Genomic DNA, 21469 nt, shown 5'->3' with positions numbered 1-21469 from the left:
TCAAGCGGCAATGAGTTCCAGAGCTGGGCAGCAGAGTGGCTGAAAGCTCTGATCCCTATGGAGCCGAGGCGGGCAGATGGAATAGTGAGATGGAGGGAGGAAGATGACCTGAGGGTCCAGGATGGCGTTGCAATGTGAAGAAGGTCGAAGAGATAGGGAGGGGCTAGGTTATGAATGGCCGTGTAGGTGTAGAGCAGGATTTTTTTAGTTGATTCTTTGGTAGATTGGGAGCCATTCATATAGACTTTTTCATGTTTTTCACTATATAAAAATCAATCAATCAAAATGTATTTATGTAGCAATTTTGAGTCAACAAATTGCAACTAATAGTGCTCTATAAAAAAATTCTAACTATGATAATTGTCAGGTCATGTTTATTTGTATAGCACTTAATCACAAGTAGTCTCAAAGGGCTGCATAAACCACAGACTATTGCAAACTACAGACTATTATGACACCATCCCTTGATCTAAAACCTACATAATGAAATAAAATCAACTGGAGAACTAAATCAGTTAGCGCATTCATATTTGTTTGGTAAATTGAGGACTCCCTGTACTTGTCCTTATCAAAAACCAACCTGATGCAAACCGAGCTCATTGTCTTGTACAGTGTGACTTAATCAAGTTGGCAGGACACACAGGTTCTAGATGAAAGTACTTTTGGAAAAACAGTCCAACGCCTTCCTTTGTAAAGTGTACTGAACACAATGAGCTCCAGTTTTTATTTTTCTCAATGGAGTTGGTAATCATTTCTCAAAGTCTGTGAAAAATGCACGCAGACTTCTATCAATAACGCGACTTACACTAGAAAAAATGGTAGCAACCTTTGTTCGTTTTAAAGATATATTTCATATTTCAAGATACTGTATCTTGTTGTTCTACCTAAACAAGAAAATGTGTTCAAAGTTAATAAGAATTGTCGACTAGTCTTTCTTTTTACGTACATTTCAAAAGTTATTTCCCGAAATGAGCAAAATTGTCTAGTATCGGATAGATAAGATAATTTTGTTCATTTGAAGCATGATTTTTCGATCTATTCTTCGAGGAATATTGAAAAAGGAATTAAAACAAGAAAAAAATCCAACTTAAAATGAGGACATTTTCTGCCAATCGTGTAAGACAAGGCTTTCCAAACTTTTCAGAAAGCGGGGCAGATTTGGTAAGCTGAAAATGTGCGAGGGCCGACTCGTCAGCCTGGCATTCTTTGAACAGTCTAATAAATTCATCTTCCATGAAAGGTTTGTTGTGGTAACTCATAGCTCGCTTTTGTAGCATTTTCTAATGACACGCAGGGTCTCGAGAAAAAGTGCTTGTTTGCCGTTAAAACAGCTTCCTGTGTCTAGACCTTTTCAGTTTTTTAGCTTTTTGTAGTCTGCATGTTTCGTCTGGCAGCGCCCTATGATATCATATTCTTCAAAAACAGACACAGTCTTTTAGCAAATTAGGCTGACAAAGTTCTTTAGGATTGTGGTAAAACATACTCCAGTTTCCATCTGTCATGGAAGCGGCGTCTTCTACCTTATTTGGTCACTTATTTTCAGGTTAAATTTTCCTCCTCAAAGCTGCAGTCACGTGTCTTGAATTCCTCCTATCACAACTCTCCCTCATCACTATTTCAAAACTGCCTCCTTAGTTCTGTGCTAGTTTGTTGTTGTTGGCATTCCACGTCCCAAGCATTTCCGCCTCTTGTTACTCCAGTCTTTCGAACCATTGCTGCCCTCCTGGATCACAAGTAGCACCTGATGAACTTTTGGACTGTTGCCCTCACTGTCTGGGTTAACGGGAACAAATCCCTTGCCTGCAGCTTAAACCACGATTGTTACCTTGCTACCTGTCTTCCCGTGTTCTGAACTCTGTCTGAATTAAACTGTTTGCTGTACTAATCAGTGTTTCTGCAATTTGCTTTCACACCACGCAAAGTGAATTTCTAAGAGACTGCGGCTAAAATATACTTTCTGGACCAAGAGCGGTGCAGTGCAACGCAGTTGGAAGCTCATATTTTTCAATGGGCTTTTGTTTGCTGTTTTTCTGAAAAGCTGTCTGTGGGTGCTTGCACCAATCAATGCGTGTTCTCTGCCTCTTGAACTGCCAATACTCATGACCCCATAATGTGTAGCTCTTACGTAACTTGATGAAAAACCTAAATATAGATTGTTGAAAAAAGCATTTTCTTTTGGCGAGTATTTTGCATACTTTTGAATGATTTAACTACTGCTTGGCTTGGAGGACTTGAGTTTAAGACAGCATCCACCAACAGTCAACAATATTATTTCAGTATTATTTTTGTGCTATGTTTATCCACCACTATTATAGTTTCCTTTAATACCACACATCCAAGCCGATTTCTGGTATGTCTGAAGTTTTCATAACTGGATCATACCAGAAATATCCGTTTATATCTATGCCAGATGGTCTGTCGAGGCGCTAGGAAAGTTGAAAGAATGTGATAGAAAAATAGATTTTATGCTTGTGAGGATTCCTGTCAGTTTATCTTCTGGGAGAAAAACTGACTCTCCGCCACGGGTCTCGTTCCAAATACGCACATTTTTCGGAATTCTTCCTTCTAAAAATAGCTGGCAGGTTTTGTGGTTTTATTCACTAAGTACATTTTGAAGTTGAAGTTTGGAACATGCGAGCTTCAGACGGCTGGATCAATTCTCACAAGAGTTTTTCTTTTCATATGTTATTTTAAACATCACAGGACCAAATGATGATTAAATAAAAGGCACAGAGACGCTAGCAAAGCAGCCATGATTAGAATTGTCAAAAACAGAGTATCTCCTTTTGGAGGGAGATTGAATTGCACAATATCCATAGATACATGTCCATTAGTTAATAACAGTATGATTGATTACGGTTAGGGCAGCACGGCGGCTAAGTGGTTAGCGCGTCTGCGGCACAGTTCTGAGGTCATGAGATCGAACCTTCCTGTTTGGAGTTTGCATGTTCTCCCCGTGCTTGCATGGGTTTCCTCCAGGCACTCCGGTATTGTCCCTAATGAGCGGGTGAGTTGTCCGTCTCTGTGTGCCCTGCAAATGGCTGGCAACCAGTTTAGGGTGTCCCCGGCCCAATGCAGAGGACAGCTGAGATGGGCTCAAGCACCCCCGCGACCCTACTGAGGATAAGCGGTGCATATAATGGATATTCAAAGTGGCACGTGGTGGGTTTTTTATCAGGGATGAGTGGTGCTATAAGTCTAAACAAATTAACATGTGATGAAAACCAATTTCTATGGTTTGTGCTGACTTGAATTCAAAATTGTGTGGTGGATGCATATGAAAGGGTAAGATATTAATCCTTTTATCTGCAATCTCAATGACCTCAAATCTGCTAGCGAACATGATACAATCCTTGATGAAAATGGACTTAAGAGACCAGAGTGTAGTTTTAGCATTTTTAGTGAAAGATCAATCGTAAATTCCTGAAAAGTTTAGATCTTACAAGTTTTCATTGTCTAATTTAATCGTGGAGCATGCTGGTAAAAAATATGGTGTTTCTTATTCAAGGACACTAAACATTCTCTTTGGAAAGAACATCTCCCGGCTTATAAATACTGAGATAAATATTACCGTAACACTTTCTGGAAATTCTTCCTTTGTACAATGCAGAAGAACTTGCCCCTTTGTGGGCAGGTTCATGTAGATGCAGTTGGCAGCAAGGTCATCGGGCAGAGTCAGCTTGTCATAACGATGATCGCTCATTTGTTGCATGATCTACAAACAGATATGATGACAGAAGACTTTAACATGAACACAAGTAAATCACAGGACAGCTCACATGAAATTTAGGCACATACGGTGACATAATTAAGGCTGCAAGACTCATTTGTAGGCTGACTGGTCTGCAAAATCAATTTCTGGTTGTGGTGGTGGTGGGGGGTGTTATAATAGAGAACACAGGCGCAGAAATTGTTCCTCAGTCATATTATTTATGTAATCAAATGGTGAAGGTGGGATGGAATAATCTGGAAATGGGCCTAGATGACTACTACGCTGTCAAAGGTGGTGGAGGGGGCGTGATAAGGCAAGGGTGAGTGATCAAACTTGTATCCTCATGAATAAATATACATGCAGACAACTACCATATTTATTTCCTTTTATATATGTTTTAATAAGATGAGTCTTGTTAAATTGGTTTTGAATCACTTACAGTGAAAGCAAAATAATACTTTCGGTTCCTGTTTTAAGAGTTAAATTTGATATTTAATTAAGGAATACTGTAGTTGTATTTTTGTGGTATGTTTTTTCTTTTACTATTTCTGTACTATATTTTTAGTATTTCTGCTGATAAAGGTTTGTTTTTATTTATGTACTAGTATTTTTTGTTATTTCTGTAGATGTATGTTTGTATTATTTCAGTAGAAATATTTTTCTAGTGTTTCCGTAGCAGTATAACTGAAGATTTATATATATATATATATATATATATATATATATATATATATATATATATATATATATATATATATATATATATATATATATATATATATATACGTATACATATATATTTTTTTTTTGTAGTAGGATTTTTTGTCGTATTTATTTAGTATTTTGGTATTTCTGTTGTATTTTTGTAGTACTTATGTAGTGTTTTGTAGTATTACTGTAAATATATTTTTGTAGTATTTCCATAGTCATATTTATTATTTCCTTAGTATCGTAGTATTAATTTAGTAGATTTTTTCTATTATTTCTGTCATAATATTTCTGTATTATGGTATCACTGTAGTAGTATTTTTTAAGTATTTATGTAGCATTTTCTTCTTTTCAAAATAAGAGCAGATTAAAACTTTAAGCCTAAATGTTAAAGCATTAAATTTGATTTTTAGTTTTGTAGTAATTTTGTAGTATTCTTTTAGTGTTTCGGTTGAGGAATAAGGGATCAGTATAAGGGTGCCACCAGGCTGTTCATGCCCAAGACACAACATTGAAAATGGTCCACCGACAACCCTAGTGGTTAAGGGATCCAACCAACCAACCAACCAACCAACCAACCAACCAACCAACCAACCAACCAACCAACCAACCAACCAACCAACCAACCAACCAACCAAACAAACAAACAACCAACCAAACAACCAACCAACCAAACAACCAACCAACCAAACAACCAACCAAACAACCAGCCAAACAACCAACCAAACAACCAACCAAACGACCAACCATTGTTATACTAGACACACAAAGGGACAATGGGGACAAAGCAGGAACCAAATCACACCTCACATCTATGCACTTGTCGGGAAAAACGTACGATGTATGATTAATTATAATTGCACATCCAATTGTAATCATAATACAGAGAAGTGGTGAAGAAGGGTGGAAGGAAATCGCCGGGTGAGTAACTGAGGATGTTATGACCATAGAACAGGTGTGTCAAACTCATCGCCACCAAGGGCCACATCCGCGTAATGGTGTTCATCAAATGGCCTAAGGTAGCTTATATGCAAACAAAATTCATTACTCCTCAATGTAAAATGGATCACTTTTCAAGTCACAAACATTACTGCCGCATAGAGATGTTGAATCGTCATTTTGCAAGTATTGCAGACGACACACAATGTGGGAAATGTAGTTTTTAGGCAAAGCAACCTTTTGACCGATTTTTTTTTTTAGACCCTCAGACATTTTAAGATGTCGCGGGCCTGCGGGCATGAGTTTGACACCAGTGCCATAGGAGAAGCATGTTTCTTGCCATGTTTACGAGCAAAACATGTGTAGACAGACTCAGACAACAGGAGTACGCGAGTGTCCCCTGATCTTTTAATGATTTAAGCATACCACATATCAATTAAATTCATGTCTGAGTTTGCCTTGCTGGATTTCTGCCAATGTTTGTGGAAAAAACGGTTTGTGTTTCAAAATAGTCCAAAGATATTTTCACAAAACCTCTCACAGCCTCCTTTGCAACTTCATTTTCTCTTTATTATACACGGTAGTATCGTTAAAGACTCTCAAAGTTATTGTACTAACAAATGTTTTTTCTCTCCAAACAAGACCCAGATGTTAAACTTGTTTTTCATCTTGCACAAAATGACATATTTTCTTCTGGGAGTAGGGCATAATCCATTTGAATAAAGGAAAAATGGTGTCATGGCTAGGGTTACACCCAAGGATACAATTAAGAGAGCCATCAAATATTGTTACAGCAAAACGAAAAGTTCTAAGGAAACGTTTGTTGAGTCCAGTGGACGATGTGGGATCTGATTGATCTAACTATCTGGATATTGTTGTACAAAATGAACCAATGTTTTTGTTGGGTTTAGAAGAAAATGACCCAGGTTTGTGGGTTATTTTATCATTTCTATTAAATTAATTTGCTTTAAAATTTTCTTTGTTATTTCAGACACTTGAACTGTACGTGTATGTTTTTTGTTTTATATAACAAGAACGGGCTTTAAAATTGATAAGCGGTGTGTTGCCCCGTGAGTGGTTATCTGGGAGCATGAGCCTGTGAAAAGGGGTTGTTCTCTGGTTTAAGTGTATGTTTAATTGTATAATTATTGTAAAAACATTATGGTTTCTACTTGCCTATCACGTGTTCTGTTTGGAATGTAAACCTCGTGATTAAAGATGGATCTCTGAGGCACAGTTACATGGAATTTCCACTCTAGAAAAACTGTAAACAAGTATTACATTGGAACGTTATATTTAAATGCTTTTGTTTTCATGATAGAGCCCAACTCGCTGACTGTTTGTGTCAGCAAATTCCTTTCTTTCCAGCTGACTCAGGGAATCTCCAGTAAGGTAACAGGCAGAGAAGTTTTGTGCCACATATTTTATAAAGTTGTTTAGCTAGCTAGTAGCTTTTTGTTTTTTAAAAAAAGGGTGTGTTAAGTAAGTGATCTACTAGTGATCCCAAGAGCCAATAAGAGATCCGCAGGTTCGAGAGCATTTTCCATTCGGGCCCCGGTGCTGTGGAATGCTCTTCTCCCTGAGATTTGATCTGCAACCTCAGTGGAAATGTTTAAATCTAAGCTTAAAACACACTTCTACTCTATAGCATATGAATAACCTATATTTTATGTTGACAATATCTGTCATCACATTATGTTGACAATATTTGCCCTCATGTAGGTTTTAGATCAGGGGATGGTGTCATAATAGTCTGTGGTTTGCAATAATCTGTGGTCTGTGCAGCCCTTTGAGACTCTTTGTGATTAAGGGTTATACAAATAAAGATGACTTTACTTGATTTAGTCAAGTCAAGTCAAGTCATTTTTATTTGTATAGCCCTTAATCACAATTAGTCTCTAAGGGCTTCACAAGTTATTACATATAAGAAGATTAGGTTACTCGTATGCTATAGAGTAGAAGTGAGTTTTAAGCCTAGATTTAAACATTTCCACCGAGGTTGCAGATCGGATATCAGGGGGAAGAGCATTCCACAACACCGGTGCCCGGATGGAGAACGCTCTCGAACCAGCGGAACACTTCTTGGCTCTTGGGATCACCAGGAGACCGGCGCACTCGGAACGAAGGCTTCGGGCCGGGACATAAGGGCAGATCAGATCTGAAAGATACGAGGGGGAAAGTCCATGTATGATTTTGTATAGTAGTAGGAGAACCTTAAAATCGCATCTTAGGCTAACAGGGAGCCAATGCAGGTTAGCCAAAATTGGGGTGATGTGATCATACTTTTTTGTCCTTGTTAAAAGCCTCGCTGCAGCATTTTGTACCAGCTGAAGACTCTTGAGTCTGGTCATCGGAAGACCGGAAAGTAGTGCATTACAGTAGTCGAGACGGGAGGTAACAAACGCATGAATTATGATTTCCGCATCCGACTGAGAAAGTATAGGACGAATTTTAGCAATGTTACGGAGATGGAAGAAAGCGGTTCTAGTAATTTTCTTCACATGTGTTTGAAAGGACAGATCAGGGTCGAAAATGACACCTAAATTTTTAAGTGAGTCACTCTGTGTGATGTGGCAATTGTCCAAGTTCATTTGTTATATGTTTATTTGCTTTTCAGGTTGCCAAAGCTGTTCATTATTTTTTTCTACTTTTATTGCGCAAAGTTGCTTGTGATTTTGCCTCACTGTTCATTGTTTTGACTATTCTCTTACAAACAATGGGTCGTTGTTTAGATCATTATGCGCTATTTACACCATTGTCACTGTTGCCATTCTTTCAGTTTCACACCCCTTAAGGCTGATCTGCTTTTTGTAACCTTAAAGCTGTAATAAAAAGAAAGTATTCAGGGCAGGCTTCAGAACAGGGGTATGAATCCCTTATCTGAGGGCTTCAACCCCTGTAAAAATGCACTGATGTCTTCTCTCCTTATTTTGAATATTCACTCAAGTTTAAACTTGACTCAATGTCAATCTTTTCTAAAGGCAAAATTCTACTTGTGAGTAATAAAGAGCGTTGGGAGTAACGCGTTACTGGAACTCAATTACTTTTCATTGTAACGAATACTGTAGAATAATAAAAGCTTTATAAAAAAAAGTATAATATATATATTTTTTTAGAACGCCACACCATATATTTTAAGACAAAATTCGAAAAAACTGCCAAACCCGCTCTCCAGACAAAAGTTAATACTTCAGCACAGTTTATTTCACTGTGTGATGTCTGATGATTTGATAAAATATATGAATTAATAATAATGTCAGAGCCTGCGTCCCATATTGTCATAAATATACTACTTAAAATTTGTCTCCCTCATTCAGTTACTTAAGAGTGTTGAGGCTCATTTTGACTGCCAAATTTCACAAAATAGTGTGGTCACCCTGTGTATAGCTCTGCCCATTCCTACCGCTCATCCAATCAAATTGCTCTACGTGTTTTGCTAAAGCTTTTGGGTAAAAAGTTTGTTTTGGGTTAAAGTTTATATTGTGGCTTTTCATCACAAAAATGTGTCAACAATGAACATAGATTGTTTAATCAGCTTTATTCAGTATTATTCAGTGATTTACAAGGAGGTATTTTGTTGTGACACCTTGACTAAAATGCAGTTAAAATTGTGTCCTATATATACTGGACGGAGCCCCTTTAGCCAAAGTATTGTCTTGGCTTCAAATATGGAACGTTCAGCTCCACATGAAACAATATATTTAATAAGTACACCAATCCCATTTTAGAGCCAAATATAACTCGAAAGACATAGGTTCCGGATCCCTGCCATAGAAGGGTTGGGCAAGTTTATATGTACCTCCAAAACACAATAAAATCGTTTATGATGGCATAATCTCAAGCAAGGAGTACCAGAATGCGTAGATTATTCCAACTCCTATTCTGATACTCTCCTTACTGTATATACTCACATCCAGGCTGTATTTACAACTATTAGATGAAATACTGGAATCAGGTGGTCAATTTATATGCGCATATTTCGTTGTCTGTTACCAGTACCCAATGGTAGCCAGCATGTGGGGAAGGGGGTGCACTTTATAGAGCAACAACGAAATCCATGGGCAAATGTGAGTACAGAATTTACAGTAAAAGAGTGTGGGATTTTCGTCTTTTCATTGTAAAAAGGAAAATGTCTTGGACAGGAATCAGAAATGGAGAATAGAATCTTCGAGTGGTTTGAAGACAAAAGACAAAATGGATATGTTTTTTCTCAGCTGGGTTAGTTTGCAAGTTCTCAAGATTGTACAAGGCTTCATTGCTCCCACAGGTGAGTGTACACGTTTTCTTCTTTCTTTTATTATGAAGCAGTTTTAGGGAATTGTCCTAATTCAGAGTATATACTTTGTTACTTTGACTAATGCGTTGCTTTTTAGTGTCAGTAATATGGGCATATGCAATAATTTTCTAAATAAAGAAACTAGTAACTGTAATGTCATGGTTGCCATGGTGCCCACTTGGCCGCGCCCGTGTGTGTCACGGTTGCCGTGGTGCCCAATTGGCCCTGCCCGTGTGTGTCACGGTTGCCGTGATGCCCAAATGGCCCCGCCCGTGTTGTGCCCGCTGCGGCTTGTTTAGAGATTGACTATCTGTGTATATAAAGCTCAGCACTCTCTTGCTTCGGGGTCAGCCCTTCAACGAACTTCTGCCCCACAAGACGTGGGTTCTGTCCTGTTTTCCTGTGATATCTGCAGTCCGGTATTGTTCCCGTTTATTTTTGTACTGTTCAATTTTGGGTTCCAGTTTTGTTTTCCGTCTATTCTTGTCCTGTTGGTACCCTGATTCGTTATCAATCTTGTCTGCCTCTGGCGTCCTGTCCTTCCACGCCAGACCGGCTTCCTAACGTGCATGACTCCCAATTTCCCATAAAATAAAAAGCTTGTGTGGGAACGTCACGCGATTGGGTCCTGTATCTGAATCTGGTTCTGACATGTAACCAATTACTTTTTTAAGTATCTCACCCGACAATGGTAATAAACAGTATAAGCATCCTCAAGTGGAACCCCGAACTATATGAAATGGTGACCTCATGCCTGAGATTGGGCTGAGTAAGGGGGTGCCTGGTGGCGAGTTTAAATGAGAGGGTGCTGCAACCTCATGTGTTATTTAGGGGAATGACCTAATAAGAGAAGCTTCTGGCCCAAGCGGCTGACGTATGATGGATTCCATGTGTTCGATGCCCATTCTCATTCTTGCCAGAGGTAAACACACATTACAAAAATATTTACGTGAGTGTAAAACAACACTTCACATGAGGTCATCGAGACATCATCTGAAAATTACAACAAGTTTTTGTAATGAACACTAGCAATTTATAAACAGTTTTCCAGCGATACACAGGTCAAGGAAAGAGGGCTTAACTCAATCCAGATCTCAAAGACTTTTTTTAATTAATTTAAAATGTTATGTAATAATTCGTACCACATAAGTGATACATAATTGTTAAAAGACCTGTAAAATAAAAACAGACTCTTGTGAGTGGGATGATGTAGTTTTGTGAAAGTCGTAACCCGAGTTTTTTTTCCAGAGTTTTGTTGATGGTGTTAGAATACTGTAAAATGTCACTGCATATGTAGTAATAATTATTTGAGTTTTTCAGTTTGCTTATTTAAATCATCATGTTTGCTGCACCAGAATGAAAAGGCGATTTATGTCACGTAATTTGTAGATATTTGGGATAGATGTATGTCCGGGGAATCCTTAAATAGACCTCTAGTATGTCATGAACCGGAACAGGAGGAGGACCCAGATGCGTAACGTTCCTCACACAAGTTTTATTTTATGGGAATGGGGCAGTCATGCACATTAACACAAACGCCAGTGATTCGGCGATCGCTAGGCGGAAGAACAAAGAGAGAAGTCTGCCGTGGAACAACAGGAAGCCAGAGACCAACGAGATCGATACCAGTTACCACAAGCCGATACCGGACAGCTGGTGTCGGACAGAATGGGAATGGCGGGATTGATAACAGATATAGGAGACTGGAGACAAAGATCAGACAGAACGAGTTAGACGGAAAGATACCAGACACTGGAGACCGATATCAAAACAGGACAAAATAGATGGGATCGATACCGAACGGAGTTAAAACACACGTCTTGCGGATGCAGAGGCTCGTTGACTGAGTGAAAGCACAGAACTTAAATAGGAGGGAAGCCTATCAGTCAACGAGCCGCAGCTGGCACCACACGGGCGGGGCCAATTGGGCGCCATGGACAACTGTGACACAGTATTGATTTTAGAATCTGGGATTGTAAAATGAAAACGTGTCGCTTATCTTCTTTTGCAACAACAGCTCCCTAAAGAGTTTTAAGGAGATGTAAACTAATATTTAAATCCCGATTTCTATGTACGTGTGTAAGGGAAATTATGGTCTAAATGTGCCTTTTATACTATATTCTATCTAATATATACTTTTACGTTTATATTTCTACAGTGCTCAATAAGTGTGTGGTTTTACGATTCCGTAAACCCCTTCAGGGTCAGGAGAGTAGGTTTCCCAAGTCAAAGGAACTTGGTCTCTACTATTTGGAGGCGACTGGTGGGCTTCCTATCTGTTATCATAAAGGTGCACAGAACTCCTTTCGGCTAAGCCAAACAACCCAAGGACAGGAGCATGAGCTTCCCAAGCCAAAGGCACTTTGTCTCTGCAATTTGGAGAACACTGGTAATTTTCCCAAGACTCCTATCTAAGTGCAAACAATAAACTGCTGCGATGTATCATATATTATACTCTCACGCCATCTAGCGACCAACATTATACACTGCATTTAAATATGTGATTCCTACCTAAACCAATCAGAATGCGCTTACGTGCACGTGTTTTATTCTATCCTCCAATCAGAAATCTATGAAACAGTGTAAGAAAGAGGTCTCATGCGTCAGTCTGTGGGATTATTTCATCACAATCCAAGAACACAATTTTAGCTGGGGTGGGCTCTGGCACCCCCGCGTACGACTGAGGATTAGCAGTACAGATAATTGATGGATGGGTGGATGGATGGATGATCTCGGGCACAAAAAACATAAAGGTAAAGTGCCAAACACCTCAACATTGCATGTAACGCATCAGCAAAAATCTGAGAGCACTACTACTTTGTTTTTAATGACGGATGATAATTGTATTTGGGGTAATATGAAACCGATTCCATTGCAAGTGCAAAGAGCCTAATTATCTAGTACACTACCAATGAATAAGTGCTTACGATCAAATTCATTCCATCCCAAGTGCAATAAACCGAATGAGCAAGCATATTACGTATGATAACCTGCTTAGAATCAAACTGATTCCATTCCAAGTGCAAGAAACCCAACAAGGTAGTATACTACCAATGATCACATGCTAAGAATCAAACTGATTCAATTCCAAGTCCGAGGAACTGAATAAGCTAGTACACTACCAATGATCAAGTGCTTAGAATCAAACCGATTTCACTCCTAGTGCAAGGAACTGAATGAGCTAGTGTGAGAGGATGTGCCTCCAACGGTGGCAAATGCAGCGCCACAAAAAGTTGACCGCGAGCAGAGGATTAACGACATAACAAGCTCATCCAACCCTGCAGATTTGTCACACTGGGTTCCAGTTGTAAATAAAATTGACAAACACCTTGAAATCGTCATCCGTCCATAAAACCCAACAGTGTTGTGGTGCTGCAGTTGCCACTGTTGGAGGCAGACCACGTCACATTAGTCCCATGACCCGGATTCTTCTAGACCTGTGCTTGTCACGTGTGCCAGTGTGTCACCGTAATGTATATAACATTCCGTTACACTAGTACATCACCAATGATAACATGCTTAGAATCAAACCGATTCTATTCCAAGTGCAATGGACGAATGAGGTAGTACGCAACCAATGATTATGTATCTAGATTCAAACCGATTCAATGCCAAGTTAAAGGAACCGAATGAGTTAGTACCCTACCAATGATCACATGCTTAGAATCAAACCGATTCCAATCCAAGCACAATGAACGAATGAGCTACCACACAACCAACGATCGTGTGTTTAGAATCAAATGATTACATTCCAAGTGAAAGGGACCCAATGAGCTAGTACCCTACAAATGATCACGTGGTTGGAATCAAACCGATTCCATTCCAAATGCATGGAACCAAATGAGCAGGTACACAACCAATGTTCATCTGCTTAGGAATCATCAGATTTTGTTTTCCTAAAATTTGTCACGTCTGCAGTAGAATTTTGATCAAATATTTTCCATCCTTGCTATTTTTTCAACCTTATATGTGTTGCCGTTTGCCATTTTTTACTGGAGAAGTCAGATGTCTTTTAATGTGGTACCATTGAAGTTCATTTGATGAGGTACTGTCACAAGCTTGAAAAATGTCACCACATTAAACGTCTAGGATTAAGGATTAAGGCGTTCTTTGAAATCCTCGGTGACTGGCAATGTCCAGGACCAAAAGAACATGCCAAGAGGCTATCAAAAATTTGAAAAAGAAGCAAACATCTGCTATCCCGTTTGAAGAAAATGATGCTGCCAACACAATGATTCAACTGTTCCTGTGACGAAGATTGGTAAAATCATCACCATGACATGACGCTATTTCCATAAACACATTTTGCACATAGACGTATTCCATACTTTGAGGGCTTTCTGAGCAGGTTCACTGTTGCCAATGAGAATGAGTCCCGGTCCCCCCATGCTGCAGAAGCTCTTCAGGTGCAGGCCCTCCAACACAGGAACAGTGGACACAGCATAATCCTGAAACACAACAATTCCGGAATGATGCATTCATTCTATTTTTAATATCAGATACAGACGCTACCCTACTTACGAACAAGATCCGGACGATGGTTTGTAAGTTGAATTTGTTCATAAGTCGCTTTAGTGCTGTTTTGTTTATTTAAGGCTTGCATAAGTAACCTGTATTGTTTTGTACTAAAAAACAATGTTCATGAAATAATATGCTCTGTAAAGATAAATAAAGGTAAGTTTAACTTTGTTTTGGAAGATGAGCTTCAACAGTCAGGTGACTTCCTTTTTCGTGGTAAAAAAGTAACCGAAAATAAGCGATCCAACTATTCTCTCAACCGCATCAAGCTTTCTTTTTTCACTTTCATTTCAAAAGAAACAGCTCACCTCTTTTTACACTTTACACCAACCATATTGAATGAATGCACGACACATTAAACAATAAAAATGTCAAAGTTTTAGCACGCTGGAGATACAGTATAGTATGCTTACACACGAACTAGGAAGAGAAAGACAGATTTCTTCTTCGGAGTGGATGCTGGGTGACCTCTCACAGCACCAACACACGCCGGTAGCGGCAAAGGGAAGCACTACAGTAATGTCCTGTACTCGGAAAAAGGTGCACACAATTCAAAATCTAACTTACAGCAATGTCCGAATATTTTTCGACAAAAATGTTCGTATCTACCGTTTTACGTAAGTCAAATGGTTGTAAGTAGAGGAGCGTCCGTACACAAATTATTTATATTGAAATTTCCATTTTAATTATCATTATTGCATCACTGCAATACTGATATTTTCCCTCCATTACAGCAAACAAGACTAAATTGAGATTCAACCATTAAAAGACTGCAATCCAGTGATAGTGAAGGAATAGAGTTAGCAGTCGTGCAAGGCTAGTGGAAAAACACAATAAATGGGATACACAAGAGGGAGAAAGGAAACAAAGGCAGAGCTTGATGTAAAAGAAAAGAAAACTATGAAGTAGAACAAGTTAACGGATTAAAAAATAGATGAAAAACCAGATGATGGTGTCCTCTTTCCAGCTATATATAATGGTTATAATGGTTTAATATATTTTTATGTCTCAAAGTCAGTCTTTCTTTATTTTTGGGGGGAAAAAGTTGAATTCTTTGAACTATTTAACGGATACATAAAAGCTCTTCTTTTGTCTGTGAAGGCAACATACAGAAAAAAAGAAGGATACAACAGCCACTGATTATTGTGTGTAAACAAATTATCAGCCAACCAAAATATTTTATTTTCATATTACTTTTCTATTTTAAAATATACCCAAGAGAAATCAATTTCATGATTTTCCTAATTGTAAAAAGTGAACTTATATCATTGGATATACAAAAGAAGCGCACAAATGTATAAAACACACATTTTAGAAGCAATTATTTCAGTATATGATTAACAGGTATGAAATGGTCAGCGGGCCATAGTTTGGACACCCCTCTCATAATGTATACAAATAAGTACACAAGCTTCATATTTTGATTGAATAAGTTACTGTGTTCCATTTGATCTCACCTTGAAGGTATCAGCGAGAATTTCTGCTCCTCTTTGGTTAGTACGTGTGGAAAGGCCAACGAAAAACTCCCGACCTGCAGGGACACAGAGAGAAATGTAAGTGACACTAATATAGTGCAGATACATAATACAGGACCTCTAGGACAGAGCTGCTGTTGGTGTCAGTGGATTTGTTCGGACCGAGGATAATCGACTTTGGCCTGGACGGATCTATTGACACTAACAAAGATGTTATATAATGAAATTGTGAATATGTTTGATTTTCGAGAAGGTTTGTTCAAACCTCACTTTGTGTTTGCTGTTAAAAACGTAATATTGGAATATAATATTGTGAATGTGCTTAATTGCTGTTGAGATTGTCATGATTGTTTTCTGTTTTTAGTGTCAATAAATTTGTTCAAACCAAAAAAAAAAAAGAAAAAAAAAAAAGAATAAAATAGAACAAAATAGACTAGACTAGACTAGAATAGGATAGAATATAATAGAACAAAACAAAATAGACAAGAATAGACTAGTACACTGAATCCCTAGACTAGACTAGACTAGAATAGTACAGAACAGAATGGAAAAAAAATAAATAGAGTAGAATAGACTGGCGGAGAATAGAATAGACTAGAATGGACCAGACTCTCCTAGAATAGAATATAATTGAATAGAATAAAACAAAATAACATAGAATAAAACAAAATAAAACAGACTAGATTAGACTAGAAGAGACTATACTAGTCTAGATCTGAATGGAATAGAATAGAATATACTACAATAGACTAGAATAGACAAGTTAAGACTAGACAAGACTAGAATAGTACAAAATGAAATAGACTAGAATAGACTAAACTAGAATACAATAGAATAGAATAGAATAGAATAGATTAGACTAGAGTAGTCTAGAATAGAATAGACTAGAATAGAATAGACAAAAATAGACTAGAATAGACTGGAATAGACTGGAACAGACTGGAACAGACTAGAATAGGATAGAATAGACTAAAGTAGTCTAGAATAGAACAGACTAAAATAGAATAGTACAGAATAGTACAGAATAGAATAGAACAAAAATAGACTAGAATAGACTGGAACAGACTAGAATAAAATAGAATAGAATAGAATAGAACAGTCTTCAGTGTCATGGATACAAACGTTGAGAAACAGTGTATGCCACGGGATTTAACATATACAGTAATGACTTTGAAGAGAAAAAGTATGAAAGACTATCAGGATAAATAGGCAAAAGAAAAATAATTAATAAAATATAGTGCTGAGAGAATAACAATGTAATGGAGAAGAATAGTACATTGTAACAACAGTGCAATGAAAATAAGTGCAGGAATTAATACAACAGGGGTTTTGGGGTTTTTAAGGGTTATTGTTCTATCTTCGTTATTCATTATCCATTATCCGTTATCGGTCAGTTCATAATACGCTACAAAGCCTAGGAGCCGGGACACTTACTCTCAGCAAAAAGGCCAAGCTAAGGTCCTAGCCCTAAAGCCTTGCTGCGATCATTGCGAATGCACCGTTCCCGGAGGTACTGCAATACCGGGCCGATGCGTGGAGTGGACAGAGCAAGCTCCTATTCCATCTCAACCAATTCAATAGTAGACAACCTTAGAACCATAATCAATATAATTCACAATTTGATATGATTTCTTAGATACATGAAGAAAAACATAAGAAAATAAGATGAATTATTTCATGCGGTATTTACTTAGGTCAGGGGTCTCAAACTCAATTTACCTGGGAGCCGCCAGAGCTAGGGTTTGAGTGAGTTTAGGCCAAATGGGGTTTACCATAAAAAGTTTAGATAAAAGAAAAAGTTTCGATTCTTCAAAAATCGTTTTGTTTTTTTACTAACCACACATTTCATATAAATACTAATGCCTGATTATCTTAGTGTCCTTGTTCCAAACCCTGCCCGGATGAATGACCACAGTTTTCTGCACTAATTTGTGTTTCTGCACTGCGCATCCCGCCACCACCCTGGGGGGGGGGGTTTGAAGATAACCTCGTAGGAAGACTAGGTGCAAATGGAGAACCATATTAATCTTCTAACCATTTTCATATTTCTAATGATTTTCACTTCTGTGTCTGTGATTATTTCAAGTACCAAAAATGCATAAAAATCCCCATAATTTAAAACTGAAAAAATATACACTGGGCGTCCATCTGCAGCCACATCAAAATGCATCTGGACTTAAACGAACCAGATATAGGTCTTTTCATAAGTACATATGGCTCAGAGAAAAAATACTACTCGTGCAGATTTTCTCTATGGAGATATAATTCTGATAAGCTCATAGTAGAGTTTGCTGCGTGCATAGCCGAAGCAATGCTGATAATCAAAGCTTTAATTCGCCGCCAAAGTACCCACAAAGCTTTACTTCTGCCATGTGTACTTCAGCGTGGATTTTTGTGTTGCAGCTAAACTACACAGCTTGGGGTTTACTTGGGGCCGAGTCCCTCAAATCAAGGGTGCACTGAAAGTGCAGCGCCAAAATCAACGGTGCGTATGTTGCTGACGTGCAGCGAACTAAACTGAAAGTGAAACCGAACGAAAAAAAAATCATATTCTGCAGATTATAAGCTGCAAATAGTGAAATATTTGGCCAAAAAGCAGAAAGGTTGTAAAGCTTGTAAGCTATTGGGGAGAAGCGAAAATGATGTGTGACGTGAGGGAGGTGGAAGGAGGAAGTGAAGCGTCTTTTACCACAACATCGAGGATGAACATTTCCTTGGATTTAGTAATTTTGGAGTTAAACTGATAGTTTGGTAAGCATTTTCTTTATCAAAATAATTACTCGAGTAAATGCAAGTGCATGCTGTGCAGATCCTCCAAAAAGGGAAAAAAAATAAAAATTAGGGCTGGGTTCGGGTTTCGGGCCCAAAATCTTACACCTACTTAGCACCCTTTCGTCCACTGCGTTGATTGGGAATACAGCAGTGAACTTTTTGTCTGCAATTTTTCGTGACATGTTTAGAACAGAACTATGCTTGCACCTTGTTTTAAAACAATTACTTACAAAAAAATGAAGGTCAAAGTGAGCCTTAAAAATATTAAGTAGGCCAACTGTGGGAGGGAGACAAATTTAAAGTGGTATATTTGTTAATATGGAAGACAGGCTCTGGCATTATTCTAATTTCATAAATTTGATCGAATCATCTAACGTCACACAGTGAAATAAAATGAGGTGAAAATTTTGATTTTGTCTGGAGGGCTGGTTTGGCGGTTTTGCTGAAATTTGTCTTACAATATATGGTATGTCTCTCTCTCTCTCTTCCTCTCTCTTACTCTCCCCCCCTCTCTCTCTTACTCAATGTCTTTCCTCCTCGCTCTCCTTGTCTCTCTCTCTCCTTTTTTCTCTTTTACTCTCACCCTCTCCTTTTCTCTCTCTCTCTCTGTCTTTCTCCTTCTCTCTCTCCTTCTCGTTCACTTTGTCTCTCTCTTTTTTTTTCCAACATAAACAACCTAACACTGCAGCCATCTACAATTGCTGAAAACAATGCGAGCGTGATGACGTCACACAATGGAAAACATCCTACCGTAACATCTTAAGTAAGAGCATTATGAAATTCCCCAAACATCACATCTCACTAGGGCAGGGGTCGGGAACCTATGGCTCGCGAGTCATATATGGCTCTTTCTATGAGTACCTGTGGCTCGGAGACAAATTTGATTGCATGCTAATTTTCTCCATCTCGTCCAAAACGTAAACTACTAATCATGTTCAGGTACACACAAAGCCATACCAAAGCTGAATTTGGAGCAGTGCTTGGCAGAATATATAGGGCATGTTTTTCACTACAATCTACAGTCAAGGTGTCACACGAAAAAAAAAAAAAAAAAAACTCGTTCTGGCTGTACATCGCTAAAGAATCCGTTATATAAAAGTTCACTATATAATCTGTCTTCAGTGTTCAGATACCTTATGATGAATCCACAGAACACACTGTAAATACGCCAAAACACAGGAAGAGAACTTAAAGTTTTTTGATTGGGTGAGTGGGAGGGATGGGTGGAGCTATGCAAAAAGTGCAAGCACTCCCTCCCATCTCTCGCCCTACGCCGTCTGCACCATAGATAAGCACATCAGGCTCCCTTTTTGCAGAATGTTGTGACGTTTTTACAAAATAACTGCTTACATCTGGTTTTGAAACCAATATGTATGAAAAAAAAGGGTCAAAGTGAGTTTAACCGATCTTGAGTAATTGCAAGAAAGACACAAGTTTAAATTGGTATGTTTGTTGATTTTGGGACACGGGCTCTGGCATTATTCTCTTTTCATAATTTTGATCAAATCATCAAAAATAAATGTGCTGAAGACTAAGTTTTTGTCTGGGGCGCGTGTTTAGCATTATAGTAAATTTGTCTCATAATATATGGCTCTTTCCCAAAATAAAATCAATATATTTTGCTTTTATGGCTCTTTGAGTCAAAAAGGTTCCCGACCCCTGCACTAGGGGAAACTAGTGTAGGATTCTTCTTCAGTGGTTTTTGCTTTTTAGTCTCGTGAGTCTTTTATAGAAACAAATGATACAAAATACCATTTTTTGCCTGTTTGCCTTAGAATTTGTTGCACCTTCTAGAGTGGAAATTACAGTACTTTTAAATTGTTCATATCACTAAAGTTCCATAACCGTTACAGCAATGTTTGTACACCATCCACCCCACAATGAAAATGTTGTCATCCTCTTCATGATGTGATGGTGCCAATGAATGGAATTGTTGCTGTGTTTGCATTTGATTTACCTGTGAAAAGGACATCTCCTCCATCCAATGTGGCATTCTCATCAGTCATTTCCACAATGTTCAGATTCAGATCTTGCAAAGCACCTTTCATTGCCTCTGTCTGAATAAACAAGCACACAAACCGACATTAGATAAATCAATATGTCCGCTGAAGGGTAATCCAACGACGGAATGCTCTAAAACAACAGCGTTTATTTCTATTCGGGGGGGCAAATGTTTAGTTCCAATCAACAATGCGTAAACAGGATGGAGAAAATCATTCTGAAGCTTTAGCTGGATTACTTAATAGCACACAGCTTCCTGTGAGACCAGATGTTATGAAACAAATCGTTTTTTCGCATGACGTCGTTGAAGTGAGCCGCATGATGATGTCGTTTTCTAAGTATGCTTCAGAAGTTTCAAAATCAGCTAACACTTTTATTTCAAATGAATTATCACACGTACTAGCGTATGCGCTGTGTGTTGTGGCGTGTCCTTTCCGTGAACTCGGACCTTGAGGCAGAGGTGGGGAGTAACAAAGTACACTTACTCCGTGACGTTTACTTGAGTACGTTTTGGGAGATTTTGTACTTGTATTTTGATATCCCTATACTTTTACTTGAGTAAGTTTGTGAAGAAAAAAACAATACTTTTACGCCGCTACATTAGGCAACATTGAAGTCGTTACTTCGTTACTTAATAAATCCCCTCCACATACAAATGCGTCTCTGTCTCCGCTAAAGCACATTTATTTTGACGCAGAACTTTACCATGTTTAACCAAACGCAGCAGCCTCGTCACGTGATCATATTCGACTTTAGCGGGGGGAAAGTTGGTTGCGGATGAAACAGAGGGAAAATGGCGCTTAGCCAACCGGTTATGAAAACACAGAAAAGGAAGAGCACCCATGGCCGCACATCTAAAGCATATTCCCCTTAAAAAGAGTGCCAAACACCAGCTACAATATTCAATGTCTCTTTTGTTCGAGTTCATGAGCTAGCTTTTTGTTCTGCTTGCAGTCTGTTAAGATAAGTAGTGGGGCTTTAAATGTGCTACTCGGTGATTCATTTATTTGATTTGTACTATTTTTATTTTATTGTTTATTAAAGCACTTAAATTTACGTTGATTATTT

General features: G+C 38.3%; 1 protein-coding gene and 1 pseudogene across 3 annotated transcripts in view; both read right to left on the bottom strand.

Moving 5' to 3' along the window:
* ddah1 (dimethylarginine dimethylaminohydrolase 1) overlaps nucleotides 1-21469 on the bottom strand; it is an 83809-nt gene that overhangs the window by 7806 nt on the left and 54534 nt on the right. For all 3 annotated transcript variants that reach the window (XR_015852311.1, XM_088350505.1, XM_088350506.1), the window contains exons 3-6: nucleotides 20358-20457; nucleotides 15611-15684; nucleotides 13964-14083; nucleotides 3572-3715 (exon numbers count right to left, since the gene is read on the bottom strand). Coding sequence is in view for 2 of the 3 variants with exons in the window: in XM_088350505.1 (XP_088206631.1) it covers nucleotides 3572-3715; nucleotides 13964-14083; nucleotides 15611-15684; nucleotides 20358-20457 (438 nt within the window). In the remaining variant the exon portion in view is untranslated. The remainder of the gene's footprint in view (nucleotides 1-3571; nucleotides 3716-13963; nucleotides 14084-15610; nucleotides 15685-20357; nucleotides 20458-21469) is intronic.
* LOC148355104 (U2 spliceosomal RNA) lies at nucleotides 17117-17289 on the bottom strand (annotated as a pseudogene).

Source organism: Urocampus carinirostris, chromosome 12, assembly GCF_059441175.1.
Source record: "Urocampus carinirostris isolate Australia breed hairy pipefish chromosome 12, RoL_Ucar_1.0, whole genome shotgun sequence".
NCBI lineage: Eukaryota > Metazoa > Chordata > Actinopteri > Syngnathiformes > Syngnathidae > Urocampus > Urocampus carinirostris.
Note: the sequence above shows the minus strand (reverse complement) of the source record. Positions and strands in the feature narration are given on the sequence as shown.